The sequence below is a fragment of the Mustelus asterias genome, chromosome 1 (genome assembly GCF_964213995.1).
Source record: "Mustelus asterias chromosome 1, sMusAst1.hap1.1, whole genome shotgun sequence".
Lineage (NCBI taxonomy): Eukaryota > Metazoa > Chordata > Chondrichthyes > Carcharhiniformes > Triakidae > Mustelus > Mustelus asterias.
In genome coordinates this window covers 120,883,018-120,899,594 of record NC_135801.1, presented here as the reverse complement: position 1 = coordinate 120,899,594, position 16,577 = coordinate 120,883,018, and the positions used below count along the sequence as shown (strand labels likewise).

The window sequence follows — 16,577 nt, the reverse complement described above, 5'->3', positions numbered from 1 at the left end:
TACCAAATAAACCTGTTGGACTTTAACCTGGTGTTGTTAAACTTCTTACTGTCATCATGCCAGGAAACCATCTGCAAAGCCACAGCAGCAGTCTGTTGTAACTTGTCCAAAGCATGTTTCCATTGCGGCAGAGCCCATTTTGGTGGTGCCCATCCACACCAGACAGAATGTCCTGTTACTGGCAAACAGTGTAAAGTTTGTGGAAAACTCAACCATTTTGTTTGTGTTTGTCACTTATCAGCGAAATCAAATGTTAATACCAATACTATCCAAAGAGCGTCACACACACATGGCATTACAAGGGAGAACTGGAATAACCCTGAATATATTTTTATACTTTCTTTCAGACACAACAACCAGCCACACGTGACAGTGACCATTGGCTGCTCAGACGTAGATGCTCTCATAGATACAGCAGCATATATGGGAGACAAGACATCCAACAGAATTCAGGACAGCCCCATTCTTGCAAACGAGAGAATACAAAAGTGTTCCCTTCCAACAACAAACCGCTGAAGGTTCTTGGGCTTTTGAAATGTAAGTTTTATTCAAAGACACTGGAAGGAAATCATGGCCTTTACTATCTTGCACCAATACATTTTGTGAGGGGAAATTGAATCTAACTGAAAAAGTTTAAAATCATTTTAAAATGCTCACAAATAAAGGCATCAAAATAGCTAAGACTCTTGAAGTTCATGTCCTGGATAACTGAAATAAGATTAAAAAAAATTACAATTCCCAGGTATATAAACATAATTCTTTATAAAGTGTTCCAAGAACGCACAAGCTATTCAAATACTTTTTTTTAAAAAAGCTTCTGTTATGACATTGATACAGATTTTAAACTAGTACTCCCCAGAAGATGGCAGCAAAGTTTTCCAAAATTGCACTAACATTTTTAGCTTGAATTGTCCAAAATTTCCTGCAACCAGTCAATGATAGGTGTCTGCAATTAGCTAGACCTATCTTGCCCGTTTAATCTCCTTGATACTTTGTAATGCAAGTTATTGTTCGTGCAAGATGGGAACAAGGTGATACTCTGTACAGGGCAAGCAGCTGTTTGTCTTCTAAACCAATCAGATTGAAGGATCCTGGAATGGACAGTTTAAGGTTTGAATAAGGAAGTATATGTTACAGTGGGTGTATTTGGTAGAAAATTAGGTAGAGAAAGAGAACTAACGAATCAGAAAGAAAATTGGGTTAAAAGAGAAACACAGGCAAAAACACTGTTTGATAACAACTGAAACCTGAAAGAATTAAACTTTTCGCTTATTATAGTTAATTTTCAGTGTTGGAGGGGGTTGGCTGGTTGTAAATAAGACATAGCACAGCATTAAAAGCGTACCTGAAATGACTTAATTTAACTTTCTGTTGCGAGTTATCTATCTACAGTGCAAGGAAAAAAACTTTACGCGGCCAAAGCATTTAAACAGGGAGCTAGACAGCGAAACATTTTTGTGAAGCTAATGGCAAAACAGTGCCTTTCACATTTAATAAGGCATCTGCCCTCGCTTGAAGTTGCCGTAGCATTTGTACATAAATAATCTCGAGCTTTATTAGTTACCCTGTCATTTTTGACAATTTTTAGGATTATCAACATCATTTGCATCAACATCTCCTGTAAAAGCTGATTATTTTGACATCCATAATTGAAAATGTTGGCTAGGATTTTGTGGTCAGTGGCAAAGGGACAGCATTCACTGCTGACTTTGAAGGAAGCTGCTCACAAAGATTTAGCAAGCATTGATTTCACCTATGCTAATGCAATTTTCAACCTGACGTTATCTATAGGGGATCTAGGAACAGTGATCTTAGTGAATAGGCCGAACAGCCAATTAGACTGATGAGTTCTCATACAGCAAACCAAGTGGTACAAAATAAGCAACACATGTTATAATACTTCTTAATCATTTTACAAAAAGCAAATTAAAGATTGGGACATACACACAGCATTAAAGTAGAAGCTGAAGTATCATAAATGTTAACAAAGTAAACAAAAATTAATTTAAAAAATATATAATTTTCTTCTTTCAGGAGTGGTTGGTGTTAATTGATACAAATATTTGCAGATTGAGGATAATGCAACTTAGTTTATCCTCTTAAAGCCTGAGAATAGGCAGGGTGCACGTTTGGGTTAAGTTGATAAATGCAACCAATTTCTGGTTTAGATTACAAAATGTTTTTGTTCACAAATACACAACTATAGACACCACTAAAAATGAATTAACAGCACTACTGTAATACTGACCCAAGTACATAACTATATCCAAATATATGACCCAAGTACATAATTATGTCCAGATTCTCCTATTTCCCTCCCTTCATCATACTGCCATAATTATTCCTTAAACAAATCTTGCCCTTGATCAGCGAGTCTAACCACTACTGATCTGTAAATCTTCCTTTCTTCTCTACAATCCTGAAAATGCCATCAATGTACCATCTCGCTCTAAACTCAGAATCTCTCTCAAAAGTCCACATCATACTACAATCATAATATTAAAATCTTGAGGGCTTGAAGTCCCAAATAACATTCTTTGCGATTGTGATCACGGTGCAATACATCTCCTGGTCACCTTCAAGCTCTCCAATGTTTGATATGGTCAATCATTCCGCTCCACCAACACTCCTCTATGTCTTATTCCACACAACTGTCCTTGCTCTACCCCATTCACACCTACCATACAAATATAAGAATTTGGGGGAAGTAGACCATAAGACCCTTTGAGCCTTTTCTGACATTCAATAAGATCAAGACAAATCTTTGGCCTCAATTCCACTCTCCCGGTCAATCCCCATATCCTTTGATTACCTTGGAATCCAAAAATCTTATCAATCTCAGTCTTGAATTTACTCAACCACCGAGCATCCACAGTACTCCACGCCATGGCAAAGAGTTTCAAAGAGTGAAGAAATTTCCCCTCAGCTCAGTCCTAATTGGCTGACTTCTTATGTTGAGTTATGTGACACTGAGTTTTAGGCTTGGATTTTCACGACGTCGGAAAATCTCTGGAGCCATTTAAAAATGGAAGTTGGGCCCGGATTGATATTCCCAACTGATTTCCAGCACCCCAATTTTCACTGGCACAGGGTAAATGTATGGGTAGTGAGCCTGCACCTTGCATTCCTGACCAGGCCTGCTCCCTTATGGGAGTAGGCATCTCTTAGCGCCCGCAATTTTCACAGAGTCTGGTCAGTTTCTCCATGAATAGGGGTCATGGCCCTTAGAGAAAATGTGAACCATTGTCTGGATTTGGGAACAGTGATCATAATTCCGTAAATTTTAAAGTGCTTGTGGATAAGGACAAGAGCGGTTGTCGGGCAAAGGTGTTAAATTGGGGGAAGACTAACTACATCAACATTAGGCAGGATCTGGAGAGTGTAGATTGGGGGAGGCTGTTTGAGGGTAAATCAACATCCGACATGTGGGAGTTTTTCAAATGTCAGTTGATTCGAATTCAGGACCAGCATGTATCTGTGAGGTTGAAGGATAAGTGTGGCAAGTATTGGGAACCCTGGATAACGAGGGATATTATGAGTCTTGTCAAAAAGAAAAAGGAAGCATTCATAAGGTCTCAAAAGGCTTAGGACAGATGAAGCCCTTGAAGAGTATAAAGAATGTAGGAAGGAACTTAAGGAAGGAGTTAGGAGGGCTAAAAGGGGTCATGAAAAGTCCTTGGCAAACAGGATTAAGGAAAATCCTAAGGCATTTTATACGTATGTAAAGAGCAAGAGGGTTGGTCCACTCAAGGACAGTGGAGGGAATCTATGCATGGCACCAGAGGAAATGGGCGAGATACTAAATGAATACTTTGCCTCAGTATTCACCAAAGAGAGGGACTTGATGGATGAGGAGCCTAGGGTAGGGTGTGTAGATATGCTGGGTCATGTCGATATCGAAAAGGAGGAATTTGACATCTTAAAAAGCATTAAAGTAGATAAGTCCCAGGGCCTGCTGGGATCTACCTCAGAATACTGAGGGAGGCTAGGGTGGAAATTGCTGGGACCTTGACAGAAATCTTTGTATCCTCATTGGCTACAGGTGAAGTTCCAGAAGACTGGAGGATAGCCAATGTTGTTCCATTGTTTAAGAAGGGCAGCAGGGCTAATCCAGGAAATTATTGGCTGGTGAGCCTTACGTCAGTGGTAGGGAAATTATTGGAAAAGATTCTTAGGGACAGGATTTACTCACATTTGGAAACAAATGGATTTATTAGTGATAGACAGCATGGTTTTGTGACGGGGAGGTCATGCCTCACTAACTTGATCGAGTTTTTCGAGAAAGTGACGAAGATGATAGATGAAGGAAAGGCAGTGGATGTTGTATACATGGACTTCAGTAAAGCCTTTGACAAGGTACCTCATGGTAGACTGGTACAAAAGGTGAGGTCACACGGGATCAGAGGAGAGCTGGCAAGATGGATACAGAACTGGCTTGGCCATAGAAGACAGGGGGTAGCAGTAGAGGGGTGCTTTTCTGAATGGAAGGCTGTGACTAGCGGTGTTCCATAGGGATCAGTTCTGGGACCTTTGTTGTTCGTAGTATATATAAATGATTTGGAGGAAAATGTAGTTGGTCTGATTAGTAAGTTCGCAGATGACACAATAATTGGTGGATAGTGAAGAGGATTGTCAGAGGATACAGCAAGATCTAGACGGGTTGGAGATTTGGGTGGAGAAATGGCAGATGGAGTTTAATCCGGACAAGTGTGAGATAATGCATTTTGGAAGGTCCAATGCACGTAGGAATTATACAGTAAATGGTAGAACCCTTGGGAGTATTGATAGGCAGAAATCTGGGCGTACACATCCACCGATCACTCAAAGTGGCAACGCAGGTGGATAAGATAGTCAAGAAAACATACGGCATGCTTGCCTTCATCAGTTGGGGCATGGAGTATAAAAATTGGCAGGTCATGCTGCAGCTGTACAGAATCTTAGTTAGGCCTCATTTAAAATATTGTGTACAATTCTGGTCACCACACTACCAGGAGGATATGGATGCTTTGGAGGGTGACCAGGATGTTGCCTGGTCTGGAGGATATTAGCTATGAGGAGAGGTTGGAGAAACTCGGTTTGTTCTCACTGGAACAACAGAGGTTGAGGGGTGACCTGATAGAGGTCCACAAGATTACGAGTGGCATGGACAGAGTGGATAGTCAGATGCTCTTTCCTAGGGTAGAAAAGTCAAGTACTAGGGGACATAGGTGGGGAAAAGTTTAGAGGAGTTGTGTGAGGCAAGTTTTTTTACACAGAGGATAGTGAATGTCTGGAACGCGCTGCCTGGGGAGGTGGTGGGAGCAGGTATGATAGTGTCATTTAAAGGGCAACTAGATAAATACATGAATAGAATAGGAATGGAAGGATACGGATTCCATAAGTGCATACCGTTTTAGCTTAGGCAGGCATCATGATCGGCGCAGGTCTGGAGGGCTGAGGGGCCTGTTCCTGTGCTGTACTTTTCTTTGTCCTTTGTTCTTTCTTTGAACTTTTCAAAAGGTAAACTCAAAAAGTCTTACCTCTGCCCCTTCCATACCAACATGCCCCCATCCCAAAAACCACCCCACCCCAAAGGCCCCTCATATTCCTCCTTCCCCTCAATGTGCGCTATGTATATAATCAATGAGCCATGTAACAACAATGGCAAGTGTGGAATATGGAGGAAAAAAACACCCATTCACAAATGTTCTTATGAAAAACAATTGTTATAGGGAAAGGTCAATGAGACAATTAAAGTATTAATAGCAGAGGTTTCAAAAACTTTGCACCTCTTAATCTTTTTCAAATAAGCATTTAGACATTGACAAAAGAGATCACAGAAAGAACAAACATGTCAATCAAGCAAAGTCAACAATTCACTTAGGAATAATCTGAAGTGTCTCCCCCGCCAGTTCCTGTTTTCTCAACTCTCAAGTTGGCAACTTTTCAGGGGAGAACAAAGACATGCTGAAAGTTACCTTGAAGCATGGCAGCAATGACATTAATGACTGGGGGGAATCAATCATTCAAAATGATGACAAATGCCTTTATGATGAGGCAGAGTGACAGTAGAGAAGCAAAGAAAAGGAAGCAAATCTGCACTCTGGGATCCCACTACCTCTTTTGAATTCCTGCCCATGTACTTCACGTGGAGTTTACACATTCTCCCCACACCTGCGTGAGTTTCCCCCAGGTGCTCTGGTTTCCTCCCACAGCCTCCCGCTGCCTCGGCAAAGCAGCCAGCATAATTAAGGACCTCACGCACCCCGGACATTCTCCCTTTCAGCTTCTTCCGTCGGGAAAAAGATACAAAAGTCTGCGGTCACATACCAACCGACTCAATAACAGCTTCTTCCCTGCTGCTGTCAGACTTTTGAATGGACTTACCTTGCATTAAGTTGATCTTTCTCTACACCCTAGCTATGACTGTAACATTACATTCTGCACTGTCTCATTTCCTTCTCTATGAACGGTATGTTTTGTCTGTATAGCGCGCAAGAAACAATACTTTTCACTGTATGTTAATGCATGTGACAATAATAAATCAAATCAAATCAGTCTAAAGATGTCTAGGTTAGGTTGATTGGCCATGCTAAATTGACCATTAGTGCCGGGGGGGGGGGGGGGGGGGGGGGGAGGCGAGCAGAGGAAATATGCAGGGATAGGGCCTGGGTGGGATTATCATCAGTGCAGGCTCAATGGGCTGAATGGCCTCCTTCTGCACTGTAAGGATTCTAGGATTCTATCTTTCCTTAAATACAGAGACCTAAACTGGAAAATAAATCATATATTTCTTTAAATGAATTGTTCCCACACAAATTCAAACCATTGTGACAATGTCTTTAGGAATTTATTTAAAAAAGAATTGTTCTACTAAGTGCGAATACAAGATCAAACGTAGCTATAAAGTCACTGTATCTCAATAATGTGACTTTATCAGACAGCGCAATAAAAAACATTTAAGAGTGATTTTGAATATGTCAACAGTAGATGTCCATGTAAACAGGTCATACTTTCAATGGATGAAAGATTTAAAAACAAAATGGTTACTCACCTGACAACATTCTATAAAGGTATCCTTGGAAGTTTAAACATTAAATAGAGGTTTGAGATAATACTGGGCTAATCCAGTAGTGCTACTGTTTACTTCATTACACGTGCTTGGCATTCCAGTTGTTTTCAAATGCATTAATGATGTAATATGCGTTTTGAGATTGCTAGATTCTAAGGTAATTATCACCTATTAAGCTGTAAAGATAAGCAAATATTCTTTCAAAGCAATTTGCCATTAATCTTTTATAAAAATATATATGCTTACCCTAAATCCTCTGTGCAGTCGATCTTTCATAACACCAATGAATTCTTTGTAACTTAATTGATCATCTTTGTCCACATCAAAGATTTTGAAAACTGTATTTACCAAATGTGAAGAAAGCTTGAGGTCTGTGGCCACATATACAGCACGTTTGAACTCATCTGTATAAACATCCCAAAGAAAGAGTTAAAAGTAAGAACTCACCTTTCTTGTAAGTTACAGATCAACCAAAACTTGAAAACCCAGTTAAGAACTTTAATTTTTCTATATTAGAAATATAAATTTAAAAAATGACTTCAATACCAAATTAAAAAGTATAAAATAAAAGTTAACCCTCAAACTTGTATAAATGTTTTGCGAATTTAATGGGGGACTTCAGAGAAAGGCAACATTTTCAGTACACTCCACATCCAGGAAAATATGACATGCACGGACCAATGATTTATCAAAAATTATCTCAACAATTTGAAGTATGACTTTGATTCCAAGATTTAATAATGGAATAAAGCTTCCAGGAAGAGATGAAAGTTACTATTAAATTTTAATTACTGTGGAAGTTTTCTAAATATATAGCTAATTATACACACACACACACACACAGTAAGCATTCTATTATCGAATATATGTTTCCTCGGAATTTGCTACCAACATTGGTACTGCTGCAGTTTGAGCCAAATGATGTTACATATTTTCAGGTCAAATCATCATCATTGTCATTAATATTTCATCTTTTATCTACCACATTCAGGCCAGATGACGTTAAAAATAGTCTGTGTATAATATGAAAAAAAGTCAGTGAGCTTAAAGCAGTAATTCCTATAATTCTGACTTACCAGAACTAACTTTGAAAATAAAATCAGTCTAGCCAAAAATAGGGTTAAAATGCTGTTTTATTTTTTAAAATGCTAAGAATATGAGACACCAAAAAGGGGTCAGGGTAAATAATTATTTAAGACGTCATTGTAAAACTAAAACAATATTAAAAGGCATTAAAGTTGCCTTGCAATTCATTACTTAAAATTATGCTAACAACCAAAATATTAAATGAATATGTAATACATACTTCAATGAGCAAAGCCTACTTGCTAATTAAATCACACAAGCTGAAAAAGATTTCTGAACAAAACTATTTTAAAATTGTTTTGTAATACAGAACTTGCGTATTGCCGATAACGAGACATGATGCCGAAGCTTCTACTCTTGCACTCAACATCCCTTTGGCTTGATGGCAGCACCCTGTTAGTGGATAACACCGCTTGTGTTGATATTGCATTACAATGGCGTGAAATTGCCACTTTCCCAAAGTTTTGAGACACCTTATGCTTCAGGATATTCTGTGGTAGACTGGCCACTTTTCAGGATGGAAGCGGCAGACTGAGGCCCATTCATTAATTTGTGAGATATACAGAAAGAAATGATCTGATCAGGGTAGCCATTATCCTGCAGGATCGCTTCAATGTGCACTATTTCAGCATCAAGCTTGCATGTTGAGCAAATGGCTTTGTCCCAATTTACAAGATTGTTGATAAGGCCAATTTATAGCATGTGGAATGTAGTAAAATTATTTTTGCCCACATGACCTCGGTTTAATGGAAACAATTTCAAATTAATGCATTAGCATTATACAACTTTGCTCACCTTGCCCAATTGATCGATTTGCAAAATTATACATTTGCATTGCAATGGCAAAGTCCTCCAAGTTATTCAGGAATTGAAAAAATGATCTGAATTCATCAAAAGTGATGCCCTAAAATAAAACAATATATAATGATTATTAATTGAAACATTTTGTGACTCAAGTGGTATATAGGTTTCAATCAAGAGGTGTTTAATTGTATCTGATTGGGCACTACATTTGATTTATTGTTGTGGGGTTCCATATCTAACACTTCATGTGCGATATGGCCCAGCAATAGAAGGTTAATACTAGACTTGATGATCACTCACAGAGTGAAAAATCTTTGAAGGTCAGCAAACTTTCCACAGATTAGGTCAAAGATTCTTTCACCTGTTCTTTTCAACACAATTCAACTGAAATAAAATTTTGGAAAAAACACACTCTTTAATGAGTGCCAAGTACTAATTGTTTACTTACAGCGCTCAGGCAACTTTTAGTGTCTATAAACATAGCCCTCTAAGGCAGATCTTTTGACTTTTGACACCAAATAAAAGATTTGCTCATGTCTGTCTGCAAATTTCAACCTTTAGAACATTGCGCAACTTAACTCACTACCTTATTTATACACTTGTGAAGCAAAGAAAGCAAGCTAAAATCTAAGAAAAAAATAACTTCTAAAATAAGTATTTTTACAACAAAATAGAAAATAAAAAAGGGCAAATACTAAGTAAATGGAAGGAACCACAGCCAATTAGTATCTTCATCCAGCTTTTTTATGTGGTTAAGTATTGTGAGCAGAACACACCAGGCAAGAAGAAATGTACAATTTGCACGTGTTAATTGTTTTCATATCAATGAAGTGTTATTTCTGCCTTCTACACCTTATTTTCTTCCAGAGGAAAAGTTTGAAAAGGCAACGTTTCAATAAAAGTAAACAGAAAAGCAGCAAACTTTACATTAAAAAAACTTTACATTTTTGTGCTTATAGATTTCTCTGAACCAACACCATCCTCATTGCGATATAAGCATGGGCCACAGTTTTTCAGTTAGTGTGTGCAACTGATCACCAGGGGCTGAGGCAGCCACGATGTCCACTTGTGCCCATGAGTCCTGGGAGAACGCTGGTCAGTGAAGGGTTGGTTAGTCTGAAACATGCTCATATTGCTTCAGAAAACATGTTGCTTATTGAACAATCTGGAAGTAGTGATCTCGCCATTTCACCATTGTGATGAAGTTTGTTGCACAGATTTATGATCCAAGCACGTGATTGTAAAGAATTATGTTTAAATTCAGCGCTGATTCTTTCAATTTTAACACTTTAGTTTTAAACATAGAAACAAGAAGCAGGGGTAGGCCATTCATTTTAACATGGCTGATCATTGAATTCAATATCCTGATCCCCCCCCTCCCCCCCGTATCCTTTGATCCCTTTAGCCCCCAGAGCTATATCTAACTTCTTCTTGAAAGCAGACTGCGTTTTGACCTCAACTACATTCTGTGGTAGTGAATTCCACACATTCACCACCCTCTGGGTGAGGAAACTTCTCACCTCCGTTCTAAAATGTTTACTCCTTATTCTCAAACTATGACCTCTAGTTCTGGACTCCCCCATCATTGGGAACATTCTTTCTGAATCTAACCCTGTTAGAATTTTCTAAGTTTTTATGAGATCTCCTCTCCCTTCTAAACTCCAGTGAATATAATCCTAACCGACTTAGTCTCTCCTCATATGACAGACCTGCCATCCCAGGAATCAGTCTGGTATACCTTCGCTATACTCCCTCTATAGCAAGGACATCCTTCCTCAGATAAGGACACCAAAACTGCACACAATACTCCAGGTGTGGCCTCACCAACACCCTACACGATAGCAGCATCCCTATCCCTATACTCAAATCCTCTCCCTATGAAGGCCAACATACCATTTGTCTTCTTTACTGCTTGCTGTACCTGCGCACTTATTTTTAGTGACTGACGCACGAGGACTCCAAGATCTCGTTGAGTATCCACCTCTCTCAATTTACACCCATTCAAGTAATAATCTGTCTTCAGTAAGTTTGCGGATGACACGAAAATGGCTGGACTTGCATATAGTGAGGAACATTGTCAGAGGCTACAGAAGGATATAGATAGGCTGGAAATTTGGGCAAAGAAATGGCAGATGGGAGTTCAATCCAGATAAATACAAAGTGATGCATTTTGGTAGAACTAACGTAGGGGGGAGCTATACGATAAATGGCAGAACCATAAAGGGCGTAGATACGCAGAGGGACCTGGGTGTGCAAGTCCACAGATCCTTGAAGGTGACGTCACAGGTGGAGAAGGTAGTGAATAAGACATATGGCATGCTTGCCTTTATAGGACGGGGCATAGAGTATAAAAGTTGGGGTCTGATGTTGCAGTTGTATAGAATGTTGGTTCGGCCGCATTTGGAATACTGCGCCCAGTTCTGGTCGCCACACTACCAGAAGGACGTGGAGGCTTTAGAAAGAGTGCAGAGGAGGTTTACCAGGATGTTGCCTGGTATGGAAGGGCTTAGTTATGAGGAGAGATTGGGTAAACTGGGGTTGTTCTCACTGGAAAGACGGGAAGACCTAATAGAGGTGTATAAAATTATGAAAGGCATAGATAGGGTGAACGGTGGAAAGCTTTTTCCCAGGTCGGTGGTGGCGTTCACGAGGGGTCATAGGTTCAAGGTGAGGGGGGGGGGGGGGGGAGAGGTTTAACACGGATATCAGAAGGACGTATTTTACACAGAGGGTGGTGGGGGCCTGGAATGCGCTGCCGGGCAAGGTGGTGGAGGCGGACACACTGGGAACGTTTAAGACTGATCTAGATAGCCACATGAACGGAGTGGGAATGGAGGGATACAAAAGAATGGTCTAGTTTGGACTAGGGAGCGGTGCGGGCTTGGAGGGCCGAAGGGCCTGTTCCTGCGCTGTATTGTTCTTTGTTCCTATTATTGCTACCAAAGTGGATAATCTCACATTTATCCACATTATCCTGCATTTGCCATGCACATGCCTACACACACAGCCTCTCCAAATCATGCTGAAGCATCTCTGCATCCTCCTCACAGCTCACCCTCCCGCCCAACTTTGTATCATCTGCAAATTTGGAGATAATACATTCAGTTTCCTCTTCTAAATCATTAATATATAATGTGAAAAATTGGGGTCCCAGCACAGATCCCTGTGGAATCCACTAGTCACTGACTGCCAATCAGAAAAAGACCCATTTATGCCAACTCGTTGCTTCCTATCTGCTAACCAGCTTTCTATCCATCTCAAGACATTACCTGCAATCCCATGTGCTTTAACTTTACATTGTAGTCTGTTATGTGAGACCTCGTCGAAAGCCTTCTGAAATCCACTGGTTCTCCCCGTTCAACTCTACAAATTACATCCTTAAAGAATTCCAATAGATTCGTCAAGCATGATTTCCCTTTTGTAAATCCATGCTGACTTTATCTGATTATACCACTATCTTCCAAATGCCGAGTTGTGAAATCCTTGAAAATAGATTCCAGCAACTTCTCCCTGTACCGATGTTAGGCTCACTGGCCTATAGTTCCCTGTTTTCTCTCTACCTCCATTTTTGAATAGCGGGTTTACGTTAGCTACCCTTCAATCTGCAGGAACTATTCCAGAGTCCAAAGAATTTTGGAAAATAACCACCAATAGACTATTTCCATGGCCACTTCCTTAAATACTTTGGGGTGAAGATTATCAGGACCTTGAGACTTATCCACCTTTAATCCCATTGATTTCCCCAAAACCATTTCTTTACTAATACGGATTTCCTTCAGCTCCTCATTAAAACATTTTTCGCTCAAATCTATTATTTTTTGACAATTTTCCTCTTTACTTTTACCTTGTTCAATCAGTTTAGACATTCAAACTTTAATGCTGACATCTTGACAGTCAACCTTTCAAGATGCAACAATGTTGCTTTATAGGCACAACTCTAATGTACACCTATCCTGCTAGCAGCATAAAGAACCTGAGGTGTCCTTATTATGGGATGTCACAAAAATGAGTTGAAATAAACATCCTGTGGCTATCAAGAGAGGACAAAATTGACATGGCTGAACACTGAGTGGTTTATTGGGAGTCATGCAAAAATCACTGTAACCAATACTCGGAAGTAGACTGAGACTTTCTATTGTAAATACATACCTCAAACATATTAGGGGCTTTTATCCTGCCCTGGATAATGGTGAAAAAACATCACCTGAGCAATTGGCCATTGCACCAACTGTAAAATGCAAAGGCCATGTAAAATTTGTGACAATTGCATGTTTAGTGGGCTTAATTGCCCTTTTAATTGTAAGCATGCGTGCTTCCAACTCCCACGCGTGCCACCAACTGTAATATCATGTGAGGGTGCCATGATGCAGGCCTGATGTCTTTCCACTTGAGTTCGGGTCGCCCAAGCTCTGTAAAATTCTGACCCTGGTTTTCTGTCAACACAGGTTCGATGTTTTGAAACTGACAAACAAGACTGAGAATGTGCCGGATTTCAAATTTTGCCAGATTTTGGGCTGGGCGGTTCCAGTCAAACCAGGTCAGGAGGGATCGAGGGTTTCTCGGAGCACGGAAATAGACTGGTATGCTGGCAGTGAAGGAGATAACGAGTCAGATATCAAACTGTCCCAATACAGCACCCAGCTGAATTGTCCAGGCTAAGTATTTTTGTTTCATAATTGATAAAAATGTCCAGTTTTTGAAAAACCTGGATAGCCAGATTTGGGACACTTTACTCAAACTCATTGGGCTGAATGTTCCCAGTCTTGTGATGGTGGGTTTGGAAGTTGTGGGGCTATGAAAATGGGGGCTGAGGAGCTGTGTCGGAACAGGCCCCTAAGCATTCCCAACTCCAGTTTTCGTGAGTGGGTGGAGATCCAAATCAGCTGCCTGCACCAGAGATTTAAAAAATTAATTCTGTTTACACAGATGCATAGAAGTGTTGATTTTGCTGGATTGACATCTCCATGAGGTTATAAATTGTCTTTTTCCGTGATCTCTTTTGTTAAAGGGTCAATATTTATTTGCACAAGGTTAAGAGGTGTTAAGTGCTTAGAGTTTCTGTTATAGTCTGGTTAATTGACACTTTTATAGGGTTGTAGCAACACCAGTTTTTAAATTAAAAAGACACCTGTTCATATTTTTGAAATAGTTTCAACATACCATTGTTACACAGGGGTTCACTGGTTCTGTACATAGTGTATACTAGGGGGATAATGAGTTGACATGGAGCGAGAGAGAGCCAAGGGGATGGATGGGTGCATGAACTGGCATTGAGTTGGCATGGAGGGAACACATTCTCCTGAAACATTTTGTTGACCGTTGCCAATGCACAGGATTGGCACATTCGGCTGATTTCCATCTACATAGTTTTTTTTCCTACCAGTATGACTGAAGTGATATGCATGTGAAGCAAGGGCAAGTGAAGTGAGGTGCATGCTGATTGCACAAATCATTAGCTGAGAACCATGCGCTCTGTGTCCAAAATGTAAAGATTTATTTTGTTTTTACCATTTTAAACTGATAGTTCTATTAATATATAAATGATTAAGCATTTTCTATAACTTGTCATGAAATATTTGGCGTGTATTAAATATCTTTAAACTTAGTCATGGGGTCATGATTAGTGAACAAGCCTGATTTCAATCTTGCAGCCTACTGAGATGAAGGAGGCTGACTCATGTGGCCATTCACTAGCCTAGGTTGTCGATCACTGGCCTAAACTGTAATCTAACAATTTAGATTAAATTGCAGAGAACGAAGGCGCCTCTAATCTGCATCCGGGATAGCAGGCCCTACTTCATCTCACACTTCTTTGTTGATTGAATCACATTAAATTTTCCAATTCATCTACCGACCTTGGCAGTGAAAATCTGGCCCTTAGTATCAGGAAAGATTGTAGTGGCTGGAGCTCTTTTCTCTGGCTTCAATGGACCATGATGATTGGTGGGTGATTCAAGGGTATGAGAGGCTATTGAGGGCGTGGGCTGGCATAAGTTGGCACACATGGGAAGGTGAGGACTAGAGTCTGTAATGTATAACAAAACTGTTGGGGTGAAGTTGCAGAGAACCAGTTGGACCTTTTAACCAAGCTCGCCTTAGCACCTGATAGCTCCTGTGCCCCCCTCTGTCCTCAGGCTCTTACTATTCTTCAGATATAACTATGTTGAAAACAAAGTGGAAAAATGTTAATGTTTTTGTGACTCTTTAGCATTCACCTGCTAAGATGACTTATTTTTGTCAATGAATCAGATACCTCCACTTCCTCCAGGTCACCATCTCTGGAATTGTATACCAGGGCCATTATTGATCATATAAGTATTCCTAATTTTTTTTCGTGCCAGGCCCTACCAAATGTTCTCAAATCCCTTTGTGACATTTACACTTGCATTTCACATAATTCTTTTAGTTCACCATCAGATTTAATGCAAGTGACTGGCACAAAATATGATTGTAAAATATTTTGAAATCTTAATATTGTTTTGCACAATTATCTAGAAATGAGAATTGAGAGAAAAAGTAATAAAAATTGGAGAATAGCCAGAGAGGGGAAAATGCAGAACTCATTTCTGCATTTTGACAGAAACAGTATTTGATAAATTTTGTTGTATAAAATGGCATATCTTCCATTTTGATTACTGTAACAAATATCTATTTGGGCAGGTGACAAATATAGGGCTACTTCAACTGATTGTTGTACTAATTTAAATTAATTATATATGATTATAGTTATGGGAATGCACATTGCTGCTGTCATTCAAATTTTGTCATTGCTTACCTCAGCAATGCTATAGTCAGAGTTTTGGTGAGAGAAGTGACTGTAGGGACTAGGGGTAAATGTGAAGGGGGATGGGAAGATGCTCTTTGGCATTCCAGGTTTGTGAGTGAGCAATGCATTGTCACTCAGATGGCTGTGAACATATAGGTAGAGACAAATAGATAGACAATCCATTGAGCATGGCCTTCTAGGGGTGAAAAAATTTGGAGAGTGTAAGTGAAGTAAAAAATCCCGTTGAAGTGGTAACTTTGACTCTGGCATTGGAAATGGATTGCTGTTGGAGCTTATTATACAATAATACTGCCTTCATCCGATGCAAGGAAGTAAACTATTACATACAAATTAAAAATATACAGTATATAATAATGTGTATTAAATACACAAAACTGTTCCTTAGTTCAAATTGAAATTTCAGGTGAGAAATATTTTGGATATATTCCTTCTGTTTTTTTGGGACACTTTACAGTGTTCTAAAGATTTAGCAAGATGGGCCTATTAAATTAAAACAGTCCTAATGAACTAAATGCAATGCTGCCCAGCGTACAAAAGAAACAGATTCTTCTGGTTTCACATAATTGTTTGCACATTTTCCATGAACCTGATCCCTTTATAAAATAAAAACAGAAGGAATATATCCAAAACCTGAAGGATTATTTGTAACACCAGCTCTATTGATTTGCATTGATGCAATTACTTACCAGATTTTTCTATTGCTCAGATACCCCACCGATAACAGGCATCTGTTATCAACAAATGAGGCGATGAGCAATAACACACTTTACTATTCGTAGCTGCTGAATTCTTTCAAAATATCTCTTCACCGACTGATAAGACACTCTCATTCATCAATAAACTTTTACC

The 16,577-nt window shown here is 39.5% G+C and overlaps 1 protein-coding gene across 7 annotated transcripts in view; it reads right to left on the bottom strand.

Moving 5' to 3' along the window:
• Positions 1-16,577, bottom strand: part of LOC144496920 (calcium uptake protein 3, mitochondrial-like) — a 173,924-nt gene that overhangs the window by 14,526 nt on the left and 142,821 nt on the right. For all 7 annotated transcript variants that reach the window (XM_078217542.1, XM_078217569.1, XM_078217561.1 and 4 more), the window contains 2 exons: positions 8,933-9,041; positions 7,298-7,455 (listed from right to left, as the gene is read on the bottom strand). In XM_078217542.1, coding sequence (XP_078073668.1) covers positions 7,298-7,455; positions 8,933-9,041 — 267 coding nt within the window. The remainder of the gene's footprint in view (positions 1-7,297; positions 7,456-8,932; positions 9,042-16,577) is intronic.